General features: G+C 43.1%; 1 protein-coding gene across 1 annotated transcript; it reads left to right on the forward strand.

Annotated features, from left to right (window-relative positions):
• Positions 1-3,107: 3,107 nt before the first annotated feature.
• On the forward strand, positions 3,108-16,373 carry eif4enif1 (eukaryotic translation initiation factor 4E nuclear import factor 1; the record flags this gene model as incomplete). The annotated part of the gene is made up of 18 exons (XM_080000346.1): positions 3,108-3,203; positions 3,294-3,367; positions 3,808-3,935; positions 4,502-4,776; positions 5,279-5,477; positions 5,670-5,830; positions 7,042-7,180; positions 8,059-8,232; positions 8,418-8,689; positions 9,136-9,207; positions 9,327-9,516; positions 10,394-10,479; positions 10,615-10,748; positions 13,595-13,676; positions 14,095-14,215; positions 14,334-14,642; positions 15,100-15,270; positions 15,461-16,373. The coding sequence occupies 18 exons, from the start codon at positions 3,108-3,110 to the stop codon at positions 15,637-15,639; spliced, it is 2,862 nt and encodes a 953-aa protein (XP_079856472.1). The 3' UTR covers positions 15,640-16,373.
• Positions 16,374-16,534: the final 161 nt, after the last annotated feature.

The raw sequence follows: 16,534 nt of genomic DNA on the forward strand, positions 1-16,534 counted from the left end.
TGGGCAGGGTCAGTGCATTGCTGCCCCCCTCCGGTAAAATAATAATAAAATAAAATAAACAAAAAAAAAACTCCGTACTTGTTTGTCAACGACCTATATCCCTGGATACAGGCCCGCGGATTTTACGGGCAGTCCGACTGTAGATTTACGGGCAGTCCGACTCTGGTGTTTTGATTCTCCCCGTAGTGTTTTCAAGGAGAAAGTCTCAACTCCACAGAACGGTTTCTCTCCCTCCTTCGGCATCGAGTGGACATCGCAGCATCACACGCTGAACTGTTTCCAATGCCCCCGCGCCCTCCACGGTGACCATCCCTATGCTTTCCAAAGAATACCAAATGCCACTCATCCGTCCCCTGTTCCTCACTCTGACTGACGACTGTATATTATGCAGTCTTCTCCCTCCTCCCATTCCCTCTGCCACCACTGGCTATAAAGCCCCTTCCTGACCGTGCTTTTGCATTCTTCGGGGGCCAAATGAAACCTCAATGTCCACCCTTTCCCTTGTCAGACTGCCTTTATCCATCCTATCTGCTCCCCCGTTGCCCCCAACTCCTGCATGAGATGGAACCCTACACCCTCTTCTCTCGCATCTATAGACTCCTATAATTATTTCCTGAATACTGTTTGGTCGAGCGCGAGTACCTCCTCCCTCCAGAGGCGCCAGGGATGCTGCTGATCGGAGCACAAAACTGCTTCTCTGGGACCCACCACAATGCCCTCAGTAGAGCGGTGAGTTGGGCTGAGTGCACCGACATCCCCACCCGGCAGCCTCCTTCCCTGGTCGAGTTGGATTTGAGGAACGCAAGAGCCAAGCCCTACTCTTCTAGTTACCAGGGTTTCTAGATCCACCCGTGTAAACCCGGAAAGGAGAGACTTCCCCTTGAAATGTTGACCTGCTTCTAATCCTGGATCTCCAGCGCCTTCCTTCTTCAATGTTTCTAGTCGACTTAAATCTGTATGGGGCTCAGTCCGTAACCGTCGAGGTGCTGCAGTGTTTGTTGATGCCCGTAGTCAATTCGTTTTTTGTTTTTTTTGGATTGGCAAAATAAGCACAAGTCTTCTCATTCAGATCCGCCCTTGACCCATTTTGGAGCTCAGTTGACCTCCCTCCTTCGATCACTTGGTTGTGTAGAAGATTCCAAAAAAATCGGAAATGCTCAAATTTGTACAAAGTGAATGATTTTTCCCCCCCATCTTAACGTACACACCGTTATACCCGTGATAACTAATATCTTTGTGTTTATTTGTATTTATTTTTTGGTTTGTATTTTTGCGCAGGAAAGATTCCTTGCAGCGACGCAGGTTTGAATCGTGACCTGTTTTTTTTTTCTTTTTTCTTTCGTGTGAGTGTTTTTTTTAAGTGTCTCTCCCTCCATATGTCCAGTCTGTCTCCATTCTACTCAATAATAATAATAATGATGATGATGATGCTGCTGATGATGATGCTGATGATGATGATGATGATGATGATAATAACTACACACACACATCAGTCGATGACCAGAAGTCGTCGTATGTTATTATGGGGGTGTTTGTTTCGCTACACCCATTTCACATCGTGCATTTTCTCATATGAAGCTCCGAGCACTGAACCCATTTTCGACACAGCGGACTGGGGAACCAGGCCAAGCTCCACTTCGCCATCACCACTCACGTCCCGCCGCTACGCAGTGGGTTTAGTCACGCCCGCTCCGCCCGCCGGGAATGAGCCCCGTCGCTTGGCTGAGAGCGGCGGGCTTGACTTCAGGGCAGGGACAGCGTGGAACGCAAATCGAGCAAACCAGTAAAACAACGAGTTGGTGCCCCGAGCGATGCCTGGCAAAAAAAAAATACAAATTAACGACGCTTCGTGCAGCGATTAACACGCGTGTTAGATAAACACCGGATAAAACGGTCATAATATAAATGTAACGATAGTATAGATCGTGTTCGTTTGATTTTTGTTAAAGGTTGGTGGTTAGTGCACGTTAGACGATTGTAACGTTCCACAAAGGCGCGACGGGCACCAGCTAATCCTCCCGAGGACCTTCTTAAAGCGGCGATCAGAGGAAAACTGATGCTACGACTGAGAAAACAGAGAAAGAGCATACGCTTGATTTGAGATCACACAGTGTTGTTTTAGGAGGATTCAGACCAGTGTTACTGACTTGTAATAACCCCGGGACCGTGTTCACCTGCCGATAGCACCTCACCACCCTAACCGGCTTCTGAGTTCGTATTCGCGGGGTGGGCATTATACCCATTCCCCAGCTAGTTAGCTAGCTAGCTGAGGCTAGATTAGCTAGCTGGCTAACTACTCCCTGAGAACCAGCATCAAACAATATTCCGAGCAACCTCCAAACTAAGTAAGTTTCTCCACGCCGTTTATTTCACCAACATTAGTAACCATGCGAACGTAGAGCTATAGAGAGACTGTAATTCGGTTGTGCTCGCTCAGCTCAGCGTCCAGTGAAGGTTTTTCACCACATGAAGGTGGGTGTTTAGTTCAAGTTTTGCATTGTGGTAAACGCTGGCGCCGCTGGCCCTGCAGTTACGCGGAGACCGATCAATTCCAATCTTGACCTGATAAAATAATGATTTCGATTCAATGGGCCGACATTTTCCCCCTCATTCGTTTACCCGTAGGCTCAGCCGTCAATTTGCTAATTGGCTCATTTGGTTAATTGATGCGTCCAGTGGTGGAGGCTGGAACTGTTTCCGGTTACTTCCAGTTAATTGGTAATTAACTGATTACCTGGCACGTCACTGGTTAATTGGCAATTTGATTGGTTGCTGTGGTAGCCCACAGCTTTGTCGAGTCACCTCATGTTGGTTTTAAAAGAGTGTGTGTGTGTGTGTGTGTGTGTGTGTGTGTGTGTGTATAGAGATTGATTTTTACAAATTATTTTATTTTCTCCTTAAGTTCTTGGTCCAATTATAACTCTTGCCTAACTAGACATCAGAAGCTTTTTCAGAAATAAACAATGTTGTGGTTACTGACTGACGTTCAAACAATAGATTTTGTTGTAACAGAAGCCTGCGGCATGTCGGAAGCACACTTTTGAGCCACTGGTGAAACAAATTTTCTCAAATCTGTCGGTTATTCTCCAGGGCGAGGGTCATCAGGCATGGAGGACAATTCATGTGTTGAACAGAAGAATTGTGATGCTGCAATGGCCCAAGTAAAGGAACCGGCAGCATCCACACCTTACAGATACACCAAGGTAAGCAGAAGCTGTTATGAGACTACGTTCATGGAGGATTATTTGCTTTTAGTTCCACTTAACAGTTTGCTGTCATGACTTAATTTCCAGGAGGAGCTTCTGGAAATAAAAGAATTGCCATGCTCCAATGACAGGCCTGAATGTCTCTCAGAAAAATATGACAGGTAGGATTTTGACACCTCTGCTTCCTTTAAATTAAATTGGTTCCCATCTGATTGTTGCATATCTTACTTCCATATAATGGCTGGTGTCTGCACAGATGGCCAGCGTGTGACTAATCTTACACAAAGGGTTGAGATGTTGAAGAGAAGAACACTTAAAAGAATGATGTGAAGTCTAGATAAAACTGTTGTGGCTCCTTAATACTGTTTAAGTTCACAACTCAGTATCAAGGTATTGAGTCTAATTCTGGCAATATTTGCAGTTTGCGTGGTGATACTGACAGCCCAACTTTCCCCCATTTTATCAAAATGGAGGGAGAATTGGAGTTAAAATGATATTTGAAATTAATTTTGGCATATTTTGATACTTTTACCTTTTCAAGATCATTCATGGTTTCTGGTTTTCCCTTAAATATGATTTTATACTTTTTGTATTTTGCTAGTGATGGTGTCTGGGACCCTGAGAAGTGGCATGCCTCGCTGTACCCCTCTTCAGAGCGCAGCTCTCCAGTGGAAGGCTTAAAAAAGGACTATATGGATGATAGAATTCCATTGAAGCGCAGAATTCCAGGTAGATAGATAATTTTCAAATATCAATCAGTTTTTTACAAATGCTTTGGCTAAAGGGTGCAGTTGGAAACAATGTAATTCTGTCTTGCAGAAATCTGTTTACCAAAAAGGAAATCTGATTTAGCCCCTGGTCTGAGTTACATATGTAGATTCAATGAAATTTAGATCATGTCTGGACAGTCCAGTTCGGATTTTGGGCACACTGAGCCAGACCTTATCCCGAGATGGTCAGGCTCACATTGTGATTGAATTTTATAGGTATGCGTTTTGCCAGAAATCTGGGTATAATGTGCTAGATTCATTAAAGCCTGTGTCCACAAGAGACAAGGGTGCGCAAAGGTGCGTGTGCTGCAGATGGTCATTTAGGTGAAAACATACATGCTCAAAAGTATGTTTTCACTTGTGAAAGTTTCTGACACATAAAAGTCCCTCCATGCATGAGTAGAACGATCGCCTCCGTGTTCTCAACATTGCACCTCTGCTGCCTACCAGAGATGCAATGTTGACAATTCAATGGGATTGTGATGCATGATTTGAGCTAAGCCCTTTCTTTTAACCCGTTTTCAGATCCCCGTGAGCGGCTAAAGGAGGACGACCTGGATGTTGTACTCAGCCCACAGCGGCGTAGCTTTGGAGGAGGATGTCAGGGCACCGCTGCCCTTGCATCTCACACCCGTCGCCCCATAAGCCCCCTGGAGAACAAAGAGAATGAGAGTCTCCGTCTTGGTGGGGCACGCAGGATCGGTAGTGGCCGTATCATTCCTGCTCGGGTCTTTGAAAGAGAGCCCCGCCTTGAGAAAGAAAGGGAGCGCGAAAGAGATTTCAAGGACAAGAGATTCAGGGTTGGTTCATGCTCTTCCTTGGCAGATTTGTTGATCATATTGTGTGTGTGTGTATATTGACTTCATATAAAAATGATTGAACACTTGACTTCAGAAGCGGAAATTTGTGCTTCAGACAAAATGTATTTAAAGTCTACCTCGAGCGCTAGAATTACGTTTTATTCAGTTTGAGACTTTTTTTTTTTTTTTTAATTGAGTTCACAAATTGACTAACAAGCCAACACTACAGTATTACTCAAAAGCCTGTAAGTAGTGTTGTGACGCTACTTGGTGGACATGTGAAGCATTGTGGACAGACACTACATTAAATTCTGTCTTACGTGACTAGAACCGTTGAAATTATAGAGCTCTATATGAAGTAGCGTAGGCAGTGTTAATTCTGTTTTGGTGCTGTATGAATGGGATTTGATCCTGTAGTATTTTATACACTATTTTAAAATCTTATGTGCTCGGAAAAATATTCCTTTAAAGCCTGGGTTAACTGTCAATTTGTTGTCTGCAGAGAGATTTTGGTGACAAACGTGTCTTCAGCGAGAGGAGAAGGAATGACTCTTATGCAGAGGAGGAACCAGAATGGTTTTCTGGAGGCCCCACAAGCCAGTCTGAGACTATCGAGCTCATTGGATTTGATGACAAGATCCTAGAAGATGATAAGCGCAGGTCCAAGAGATCAAGGAGGCGGACAGAATCTGCAAAAGAAGGTATGTCATAACTTTATATAAATGTAAATATATTCTATGCATAGTGTTTTGTTATCTTAGCATATATGGCTAAATTACGTTTTATATGGCTAATAACATTAATTATATTTTCATAATAAAGTCAGGTATTATGTGCTCTCAATGTGATATCATTGCTTTAACGTCATAGTTATTTCTGTATATGTTTGGCAGTGGAATGTAATGGTGGACTGGCAGAAGAACCCGATTTAGTCAGAGGTTCTACAGCTGATCAGGAGGTGCCGCAACCTGAAGTTCTGCCTGAGCAATCAACTGGAGACTTTGACTTCAATGAGTTTTTCAATTTGGAGAAGACAATGCCAGGCTTGGCATCTGTAAGTCTTGGATCACTTGAAACACTTTTCCTTCTTATCAAGGTGTGCACACAGAGTGGTGTCATGAAATAAGGAATAGGTCACTTATCTCATGTGCTTAAAATGAGCAGTAGAAGTTCTAATTTGGCTCCTAGAAAATCTTACTGCTTCGTGGCCAGTTTTTATATGAATAAAGTTAAATGAAAGGGTCAGGTTTATGCAGGAGCTTTGAATACCTCAATTGCACACTCACCTTTCGCTAAACTTAGTCTTTTGGTGGTGGTATCACCGGTGTTGGCTAAAAAGATTGCATGATGCCCTCGGTGAAAGGAAAGCGGAATTGTTTCAAATAATGCTCTATTGATGCCCATTATTTCCACATCGGAGCAGCGTTGCATTTGAAAAACGTGCCAATGAGGGACAGCTGACTCAGTATGGATTGTTTAATATACTTAATGTTTGTGTAGCCAATCAGCAATGCATCTGAAACTCCTCAGTCATTTAGCATTCTGGTAAAACGGATTGAAAGTGCTTTACATGTAAGTGCCAACTTTATTTTTGCAGCCTTGGGTTCCTTGCATCCACTGCCTGCTTTGGACAAGTGGCAGTGATTCCCATAAATAGATTTTTGTGGCGGTCCGCTACAATATCGACATTGACTGCCAGATATTGATTTTCTATTTGTATTTATTTTTACTATTTCACATGGGTAAAATCATAAGTTATTGTAGAGCTGCGTGCAGAACATTGGTTTGCTCAGCCCCTCCTTGCCCTGCTCTCTCAAACACTTTAGCAACGGACCCGTCTGAATAGCCCCTCCTCTCCATGCACACTCAAAATGATCATGTGCAGGATGTTTTATGAATAGCCCCATCTACATTAAAAAAAAATTTGACAAACAATTTGAATAATTAAATAGTCCCAGATCTATTCATCTGTCATTCCGTTCATGCATTAAAGCCCTTGAAAAATCGTAACAGTACATTTGTGGTCCGCCGAAGAAGTGATTGGGATGCAATTTTGTGCCCGTCTCCCTCCATGTGTAATGGAGACATTAGAGAGGGAGTCTTTCCTCTAAATAAAGCAAAAAAGGAAATTTTGATTTTTATTTTTCTCAATTTCATATACAAAAAAGCACTGTGCCCATCTCTCACCCTGTCCCCCATTAGCTACCACCACAAATAGCATCAAATTCTGTGGAAAACATTGCGTTGCCTGTTTTTGTCTTGCAGATGATAGAGGATGTTTTGGGGGAAGGCCCTGTGTCAGCTAGCCGCTTCAGTCAATGGTTCTCCAGTAATTTGAGCCCGTCAGGCAGCCGCTCCAGCAGCCTGAGGTCTACTCCCCATGAGGAGCTGGAGAGACTAGCAGGTAAATAAAGTATCTTCAACTGCTTCCTAGCATTTCTACCATGCAACATTAGGTCTCTTTACACGGTTCCCGGTAAATGACTGGGATAACCATTTCTGTGCCGCTAGTGAGTGTCACTATTCAGACATGCAGCTGCATTCCGTAACATTTCAGTTGTTTGCCTTTTCACACATGCCACGATAATGCAAGAATAGATGGGGCAAGGGACAGTCATGCAGAACTCACCTGGTGCGGTCCCAGTTCGCACCCCCTGCTCCGTGGGGTTTTGTGAGACCCTCTGAATCTAATTGCATGTTGCCATTTTCAAGTGTGAAAAGTAAGAAAGCTAAACTCCTGCAGCACCAACTGCACCAGTGGTGCAGGTGCGCACTTGCTCACGCCCCCATTTGGAAAACAGCACAGTTTACTGTTTGCCAAAATAGCCTATGTAAAACGTTCAAAGAATGTTTTTACTATTGACACGCAGAACATGGTTGTTTAGTTGGCACATTTTAATGCCTACTTTGTTCTTGTTTTTTTTTTTTTAATAGCATAAATGGACTGTAAATTCCAATAAAAGACTTTAGGAAACACCCATTCAGACATGACCCCTTGCAGGAATGGTTCTGGAACATTGCTGGAAAATAATGCATGTGTGAATGGGGCTATAGCTACGGGGTTGGGGGGTTGTTTAATAATTGTATAAGAAAGTGACCAAACCGACAAATATTTATTTGTATAGCATAAATGATGGATCCTGTTTCATCAAACCAGATATTTACAAGACAGTGACCATCATTAAATGCTTGTGAGTTTGGAGGTAAATTATTGTGTGAATAAAAATTGAACCACCGCAGTGGTTGAATTTCAAACCTTGTGGCTGTTTTGCCCCACTGCAGGTCTAGAAGCTCACTGCTCCTCTTCTGGCCAAGGTCCTGCACCGTACTTCACACCCATCCAGACAGAGCGCAAGGAGAAGGTGGACATACTGGAGCTTCTCAACAAGGCCAAAATAGATCTGAAGCCCCTCCTTTCCACCCTGTCTGTCAACAAAGCACGCCTACGTGAGAGTAGTGAGTGCCACTTCAGTCGACCACTTTCACCAGGCCTTTGGACATCGATAGCACTGCACTTGTCTGTGGCACAGGACAAGGTGCACAGTGCAAGTTGCACTGTCCAATTAATTTTGTACCCGAAATTACACATTTTATGCGTTTGTTTCTCTGAGATCTGTTTTGTGTCAATGTTCCTTTGCCAGCTAACTCTGGAGTTGTGTTGTCCCTGGAGGAGGTGGAAGGAGGGATGAAAGGCATGAAGCTTGCCTCACAGCCGCCGGTACGAAAGGTTCCACCTCCACAGAGAGGAGATGGAACGCCCTTTATGGCCGAGCACTTGGAGGAAGCGTTAGCAGGTGGACCCAGTGCTCGGCCACGGACACGTGACCCTGATATGTCTGCCTTTAATAAGCTGGTCAGCAGCATGAAGGCAAGTGGAACTTTGCCAACTCACCCCAAGGGCAATGGCAATAATGTAAGTAGCAGTGTTAAAGTTATTTTATTTTAACCACATTAAACGTGTCTTGCTAAACTATTGTGACTGTACAAAAGAAAATGGAAGGGCATAAATTTGATTTGGATTCTGGTCTACATTTGAAGAGTTGTGTGAAAGGTATCCATGCCCTTTATGCAAGTCAGTCTTTTTGTATTTTATTAATGAATGAATTCATACACAAGAAATGGGATACTCAGGGTCTAAAATTGTACTCATAATTGACTTGGACAAAGGGCTCTGTAGGTCTTGGCAACTCTATTAAATGGGGAAAGTGGTAAGGTATTCTTGTCTTGACATCAAACATGATTAGTTTTCGAAGTTGACTTTCACTGGCTCTTTAAATGACAATGGTATTTGAATTGCAGGACTGCTAACTGCCTAGTAGGATGGGTGTTTATTTATTTTAAAATGAATTGAATCTTCAGCCCTCAGAGCCTGCTCTGGTGACTATATCAGAGAGTCAACCACCTCCCCAACAACAGAAAAACATATTTCAGGTATGTGTGAACACAGAACCTAGTTGTGGTATTTGCTATTAGTGCGTTTTATTTGGATCTGTGTCCAGAACTCGTGTGAACTGTGGGTTTTATTCTATATTTATGTTCTGGTTTTGTAGGAGCTCCTGGGAGGCCAGGATCCTCCTCGGGGTGGCTCCCCCACGATGCTTCGCAGCCTGCTGAGTTCTGATGCCCCGCCAGCGTCGGCTCCCCTCCGTGGTCACCTGCAAAAGGGCCCCTCTCCCCCTCTCTTCCCTCAGAGGGCATCATCACCTGACTTCTTCCGTGGACATTTGCAGACTTCAGCAGGTAAATTAGTAGATAATCTATTGCCAAGAATTTAGTTGGAAATGGCATTGCTATAGTCCTTCTTAATGGAAGTCTTTGTACGTTATCTAAAGGTACAATAAATAATTTATTTGCTTGTTGCACAAATTGGCATCGATCAGCAACATGTGACTCCCCACCGCTATCACTGTCAGTCCGCTGTTACTTCGATGGCTGCTAGGATTTCAAGCTCTCAAAACAGGCAATCCGCATTGGACTCTGTTTAGGAAGTGATGCATTTTACCCCCAGACCGGTCTCCACCCCATCAATCCCCAAACAAGTTTCATTTTAGTTGGTGCGAGCATGGGTGACCATCCAGCTATCAAACTACACCTGTTCTACAAAAGCTAAGAACCCTTGTGGAGGAGTAGTCATGTTTGGCAATGTTCATATAGTTTCTGTGGCTTCCTTTAGCGGTCGCTATTTGTCATCGTATTATGTCATATGTAAATATTATATCCTGCTCCATTATCCTCATGACAAGCGAGGAAACCTTGCCTTCGATCTCTACTCACGTCAAATATTGAAAAATGTACGACTGCTAGAGGTTTCTGAAAGGGGTTTAAATAAAAAAAGGCGCATTTGTTGGTGTGCACACTAGTCAATCCCTAAGCTAGCTCATTTAAAATTAAAACTAGTAGCTTCCCTGTTCTTCTGCCATGATCAGGTCAGTGTTTCACTGAAACATTGAACTTCTAAAGGGAGTTAATTTCTTTAACTTTAAGACATTCTGTGTACTGCAATAGGTGCTTCTACACAGTCAAGACTGCAGTTTTATACACTGGGTTCTGTTTATTTTCTGTCAAATGGAACTAAATGGAAACGACTAGGCTGAAAATTGAATTTTTATTTTCGCAGGATTTCCTGTTCCACAGCCTTTGCTGGCAGAGCAGTTCACAGACTTGCACAGGTCTATCAGCCCTGGACCCATGGCACACGATCAGGTAAACCAAATGCCAATGCCTTGAATATGAAACATTTTGATAGAAGTCTCTTTTCCATAACATACCAATTTTACTTGGTGGTAAATGTACTGTCCAAATGGAACCAACCTTTTACTTTGGGTTATGTGTACAAAGATGAGGGCCATCTCTATGGTGGTGGACCAGGCTGACCTGGAAGCCCTGGCGTATCAGCAGGACCTTGCCTTGCTCGTCCACCACCCATTCCAGTCATGCTACAACAAGCAACAGGACAAATCCTTCCGAAATAGGTGAGACCTGATGAACTCGAGTCTTTCAATTCCTCTCAGGACTTGTTTCTGCAGCATTTAGTGCGTTAACATGCACTCAATAGTCGGGTTAAGGTTATTGTCTTGACATGCGTTTGGAATAATGTGACTACGGGGAAATACCTGTCATAGAGTTAGACAGGAATTACCGTCCAAAATCACACTATATTTAGCTCCCTCATCACTTTCAAAGTCTGCGCGTTTACTGGCGGTCACCATGTTGTCTATCTGCTGAAAGTCTTTCCAAGTCAAATATATGCGACGTGACTCACTGGGTTTTGTGGCACACGTGCCGTTTGAATACACTTATCATATCCATGTTAAGGTGTTTACATGCCATAATAAATCAGATGATTGAAGAGAAATCCAAGTCTGTTAATCGGGTAGTGCTTACACCGATTTTTAAAGCTCAACTCGATTAAGATTATCAGGGTGCGGTGTTTACATGACAGTTGCAATAGAAAGAGCTGGCGTCTCCACATTAGGGCCTGGGGGGGCCAGGCCCCACCAGATCGCACCATTATGCTGTCCTCGTTTCAACATAATTTATTCAAACATAATTTAATAGATATTGAGAAACTAAACTTTTGCTTGATATTGACATAAATAAGTCTTAAGTTACAAATACAATTTGAGGTGTGGTGAAAATATCCATTTAATATATTTGCTGTGCTCCGCAAGCGTGTTTAGTGGATCCGAAGCCCCTCTGCGCATGTCAGACAGGCCCATCTATGAAGGCTGAAGGGCCTGATCTTTGTCCTGGTACCGCCCACCTTACTGTGCGAACCTGTCATTCATTGGTGGTGTCAAGCAACTGTCCAGTTGTTGGATATGACGCCTGTCTCTTTAAGAGATTGTAATGTAGGAAACTGTGTGCTAGCTTCTGCCTTTGGCAGAAGCTAGTCATTCCTACATAGCCTTGTTTACGGAAAATATCTGTATAGAGTCTCATCCCATATAGAAGCGGTTCTGGATAGGTTACGTCAAGCTCACACGAGAGGTGTCTAATGTCGCACGAGACTAGGTAACCGAATCAGTTGTAGGCCAGTGCTTCGCTCACTGTCTCTCAAACTCTTCCCTCAGCTGACTGAGAGGGGACAGAGCCCCTGTTCTCGGATGCAATAACCCTACCCCAATGTTATAAATCAGTGTGATCATTTTCAACCTGTCCTCTCTCTCTGCCTCCGGAGAAGGAACGTTCTCCACCTGTTCTACCTCTCCCTGTACGCTAGTTCCCACTCTGTGGTGGGTGCAGCTGGCGGGCAAGCAAAGCGCTTGTGCCCAATGCCATCACACGGTTGTATGGCACGCCTAACTGGAAAAGACATGTCCAGTGTCGGAGTGGCATTTAAAAAAAGAAAAATAATAATATTCAAGAATATAAAGACTAAGTCTTTATATTGTGTCTCCGTAGAGACTGGACATGTTTCAGTTTCTCATCTCTGCAGCCAAGCTCCACAGATGGAATAAGCCTGAAACAATAAAAAAAAATGTTTTAATGTATTTGTACGAAATGTTTGTTTAAAAACCCACTACTTGTAGTTTATTTGGATTTGGCTCCAGCCCTACTTCACGGAAATGTTACTGCTTCCATTCCTTCACACTTCAGCGATTGATGATTCTATCGGGAATGGGTGCACACGCATAGAACATAATGTAATGCGCTCTCCTAGTTTAGTTGTAAACAAATTAAGTTCAAGAGATTATTTGTCCCTGGACTTCTGTAAAGTATTTACACAAAAACATCTCGTTTCTACAAATCCCCGGCACAGGACAGTGGGGATACTTTTTTTGGGACGGAACAGGACAGTTCCTAGACTGTTTCATACAAGTAGGAAACAAACAGATCTAAAATGAAGATACAGGAGAACCAGCGCACTGCTGTCTGGTGGCGAAATAGTAAGCCTAATTGAGGATTGGAGTTTTTTATTTTCCATACAAGTTAAAAAAAGTAAGGAAACAAAATAAATGTCAATCTTTCTCTATGGGAATATATAACATATCTTATGTATATCGTGCATATAACTATCACAATGTATTTGATTTGCACATAGAGCCGATTTGCACAAGTGGTTCCCCATGTGGAGACTCGTTCTAATGCCAGGTGTAAACCGATGTACTGGTTGACAACTAAAGTCGTGTCATTCAATTTCTGTGGTTGTAGTTGATTCAGACAATACACTTCACAATGAGGGTTAGAACAAAGTCACGAGAGGGAAAACATCACAGGATTTTTACATGCAATACTAGAACACTTTTACACCATGAACATTACAAATAATCAAATCAAAAACAACTCTGAGCAGAGAGCCTCTTCACTCCCCCTCAGCCCTCGCTCTGATCGATTCAGAGCGAGGGAATCGTTTTCAGAACACTGTTAACTGCACTTATACCGCTTCAATGCTCAGCTTTTTCCTGGCAGATAAGTGTCATTTATGTGAATCGATGGAGTCGATAGACTATTTAATCGTCATTCTGCCCAAGCCTAGTTTCTTCTACTTTATTAAATAGCGGTTTGTTCAATTTCGTTCAACAGCAATGTTTAATTTAAATGTCTAGAACCAAAACTGTTATTAATTCGACTTTATATTGAAACTAAAAGCAACTGCTGCCAGATGATGCTGCTGGGGGGGGACACCCAAAAACTGGTGATATGCCTTTTTTCAGCAAGGTGCCCCACCAGAATTTCAGTGCCAAAAACACTACTGTGTCAGAGTATTGGCTTAATGCCATTATGAATGACTTCAAGTGCATGTGAATTCACTGAGTGATACCTTGGTCCTTGGTTTCTGGCAGATTTATTTAAGATGTATGTGCTCAACCTGCAGACAACCAAGAATGAATAGGTCACCAGGCCCAGGCTCTCACCCCTCGGAAAGGACCTCTCCAGGAAATGCAGTCACTAGCATGGTAGACATTTGTTTTTACTTCATTTATACATTGTTGCTTGCATTTTCTTCAAAATGTGAACATAAACATTGTATGTTTTGATCACATTTGTTTACATATCGTTATGATCTGCTTAAAGGCCGACCCCAGCTAATCTCCCATCCTGCCCCAACCCTCTTTTTTTTCAAACAAACACTTGGCGGTGTAATAACTATAGAGTAATTAATCATTGTGCATTAGCAACTCTACGGCAACCATTGATCGAGGAAGCAGATTTTCAGCAACACCGCTAGCTTGTGGGTCAAAGGTATTGTGGTGACTCTGGTTTTGATGTAATTGCCGCCGGATACACCATAGAAAAACATTACTGTACGAAAATGTAGCCATTGACCTTTGAGTCTAAATTATTATTGTAATATTCTGATGCCTTTTCTTGCAGTTATCTCCATCCTTCACTCCGACATCTGTGATCCGCAAAATGTATGAGACTAAAGAGAAGAGCAGAGACGATGCAGTCAGTCGCCCAGATGGCAAGGAGGAGGCCTTGCACTCCCATGACGGTACACCACTTTTATGCACCTTGTGCTATATACATTTTTGGATTCAAAGATGGATATTTGATTAAACATTTGGTCTTGTGTTTTTAAACATTTGGGGTTGTGTTTTTAATAAATGTAGATCACTGCTCCCCAAGCTCTTGTTTGGACACGATGGATGGAAGTGGCTCCCAGTCTGGTGGGGTGAAATGCGCCCCACAGAACATGCCCAGCAAGGACAGTGAACGCCTCAGACCAGGCTCTGCTGGGCACCATGCGCTTGCTTCCGGGCCAGCTTCGTCTTTCCCTCGTCCTATATACCCAGTACCGCTGCTCTCCCATGTTCCCATGGGGCGCCCCCCACCTCCACAGCTGCATCCGAGTGTTGTGCAGCGAATGCTGGCACAGGGTATCCAACCGCAGCAACTGGGACCTGCCCTGCTCCAAGCAGGTTAGTGTGGTGCAATTTGAATATATGGGGTGAATACAATGTACTGGTACTTATTGGTTTATCAAAAAAAAATTCACTGCAATTAGCATGATTTGTCATCAGGGCACTAGTAACGGCTACTAAATGTCCTACAGTCTAAAAAAAAAAGGGGGGGGGGGGGCTAATCAATCAGCCTAATCAAGCTTGTTTGGCTTTCATGACTTACACAGCATAAGTTAAAAGTGTCGCATACGAAGACTAACATCCTAGCATCTAAAGGGTAGCGTTAAAAATTTAAGAATTCTGCAATTGCATACAAAATATACTGTTGTTTTTTTTGGCCATTCTGCCTTGCCCCAATTGGTGCACCCCACCCATGTTTACCTTTTTATATTTGGCTCTTTTTTGAATGTTTGTCATTGTGTCAGATTGTAACTTGGTCTTGATGGCTTTTTTTTTTTTTTTTTTAACACTCCAGGTATATTTCCACCACATGTTGACCTTGCACAACTCCAAGGTTTGCCTCCTGCCCTTCTTGGTCAGCCTCTGTACCCTCTTGGTGCAACAGGGCATCCTCTTCTACCTCCCCGAGCCAGCACTCAGATGCAGCTAGCAGTAATGCAGCAACAACTCCAGCAGCAGCGACCGAGTGAGTGGAACCCATTTCAATGAAGCCCAATGCTCCATGCTGGTCCTTCTGGGTGGCAGATTCACTTTAATTATTGTTCCATAGACAATTTGTTAGTTATTGAACACATATGAAATGTGCACATCACATTTAAAAATATATTTGAACATTTTCAGAGCCTTTTGACAGCATTTTCTTTCTACTCTTGCAGTTCACCCGACAGTCCCAGGCTCCCAGAGCCACGGTCCTCACCGGACAAACTCCCAGCGACATGGGGCGAGCCCTCCTCTCGGCCTGTCAAAGTGGTTCGGCTCGGATGTGCTACAGCAGCCACTGCCCTCCATGCCTGCTAAGGTCATAAGTGTAGATGAACTGGAGTTCCGGCCATGAGAACTTGAAACACCATGCTGAGCAACTTTTTTTTTTTTTTTTTTTTTTCCTTTGGTTCCATTTACACCTCCCCATTACTTGGATAAAATGTGAACTTTAATTTAAAAGACAGTGCCCAGACATGGATTGTCTGACCATGCTTTGTCTTAAACCTTTCAGTCACAGCTTTTTGGTTTCTGAGGAAAAGGGAAGACGAGTTATGGAGATTTGTTTTTTTTGATGATTTGTTTTTTCCTCTTTGTATTGGTTTACTTGCAGTAAAGATGAAGTAAATAATGTATAGGCCCTAATTGTACAGACCATGGTAAAGAAACATATTCTCCCTGTACATAGCTGTTTTTTTGGGGGGGGGTTTTGTCTTTTTGTTGGTATGGGGAAGCTTTAACTATCAAGTTGAATTGCAGAATGACAGACGAAGTCACCAAGAGATGGTAGCGTTCCTTTGTCTGGTCATCCCAGTGTAATAACCTCTTCCTGAACTGCACTGCCAAAGGACTGCTGCAAGTCAAAGTGTTTAGTAGTGGAGCGATGCAGAGTGCGCTCTAATGTTCTGTACGGTGAGAAGCCCCCAACTAGATGTGCTTGGCTGGTGCATTTCAGGAAGTTCCCAGGGGGGAAGCGGCAAATGTTGGTGTGCCTTTCTTACTTTTTTTTTTTTTTTTTTTTTTTTTTTTTACTTGCACTCTTCCATCCAACTAGTCACTGGGGAGAAGCACTGCTCTAGATCATTTTATTATTTTTTTGGGGGGGTGGGGGGAGGGGGGAGGCTGGGATTCAGTTTGCTTGTGCTATTAATTTATAAAAGCACATAGAATTAATAAATAAAATGTTCAGTAAAACTGATATATATTTGCCTTATTTGGACTATTTAACGTTGTCTGTACTGCTGCCTCTT

The sequence above is a fragment of the Zeus faber genome, assembly GCF_960531495.2.
Source record: "Zeus faber genome assembly, chromosome: 5".
Taxonomy (NCBI): domain Eukaryota; kingdom Metazoa; phylum Chordata; class Actinopteri; order Zeiformes; family Zeidae; genus Zeus; species Zeus faber.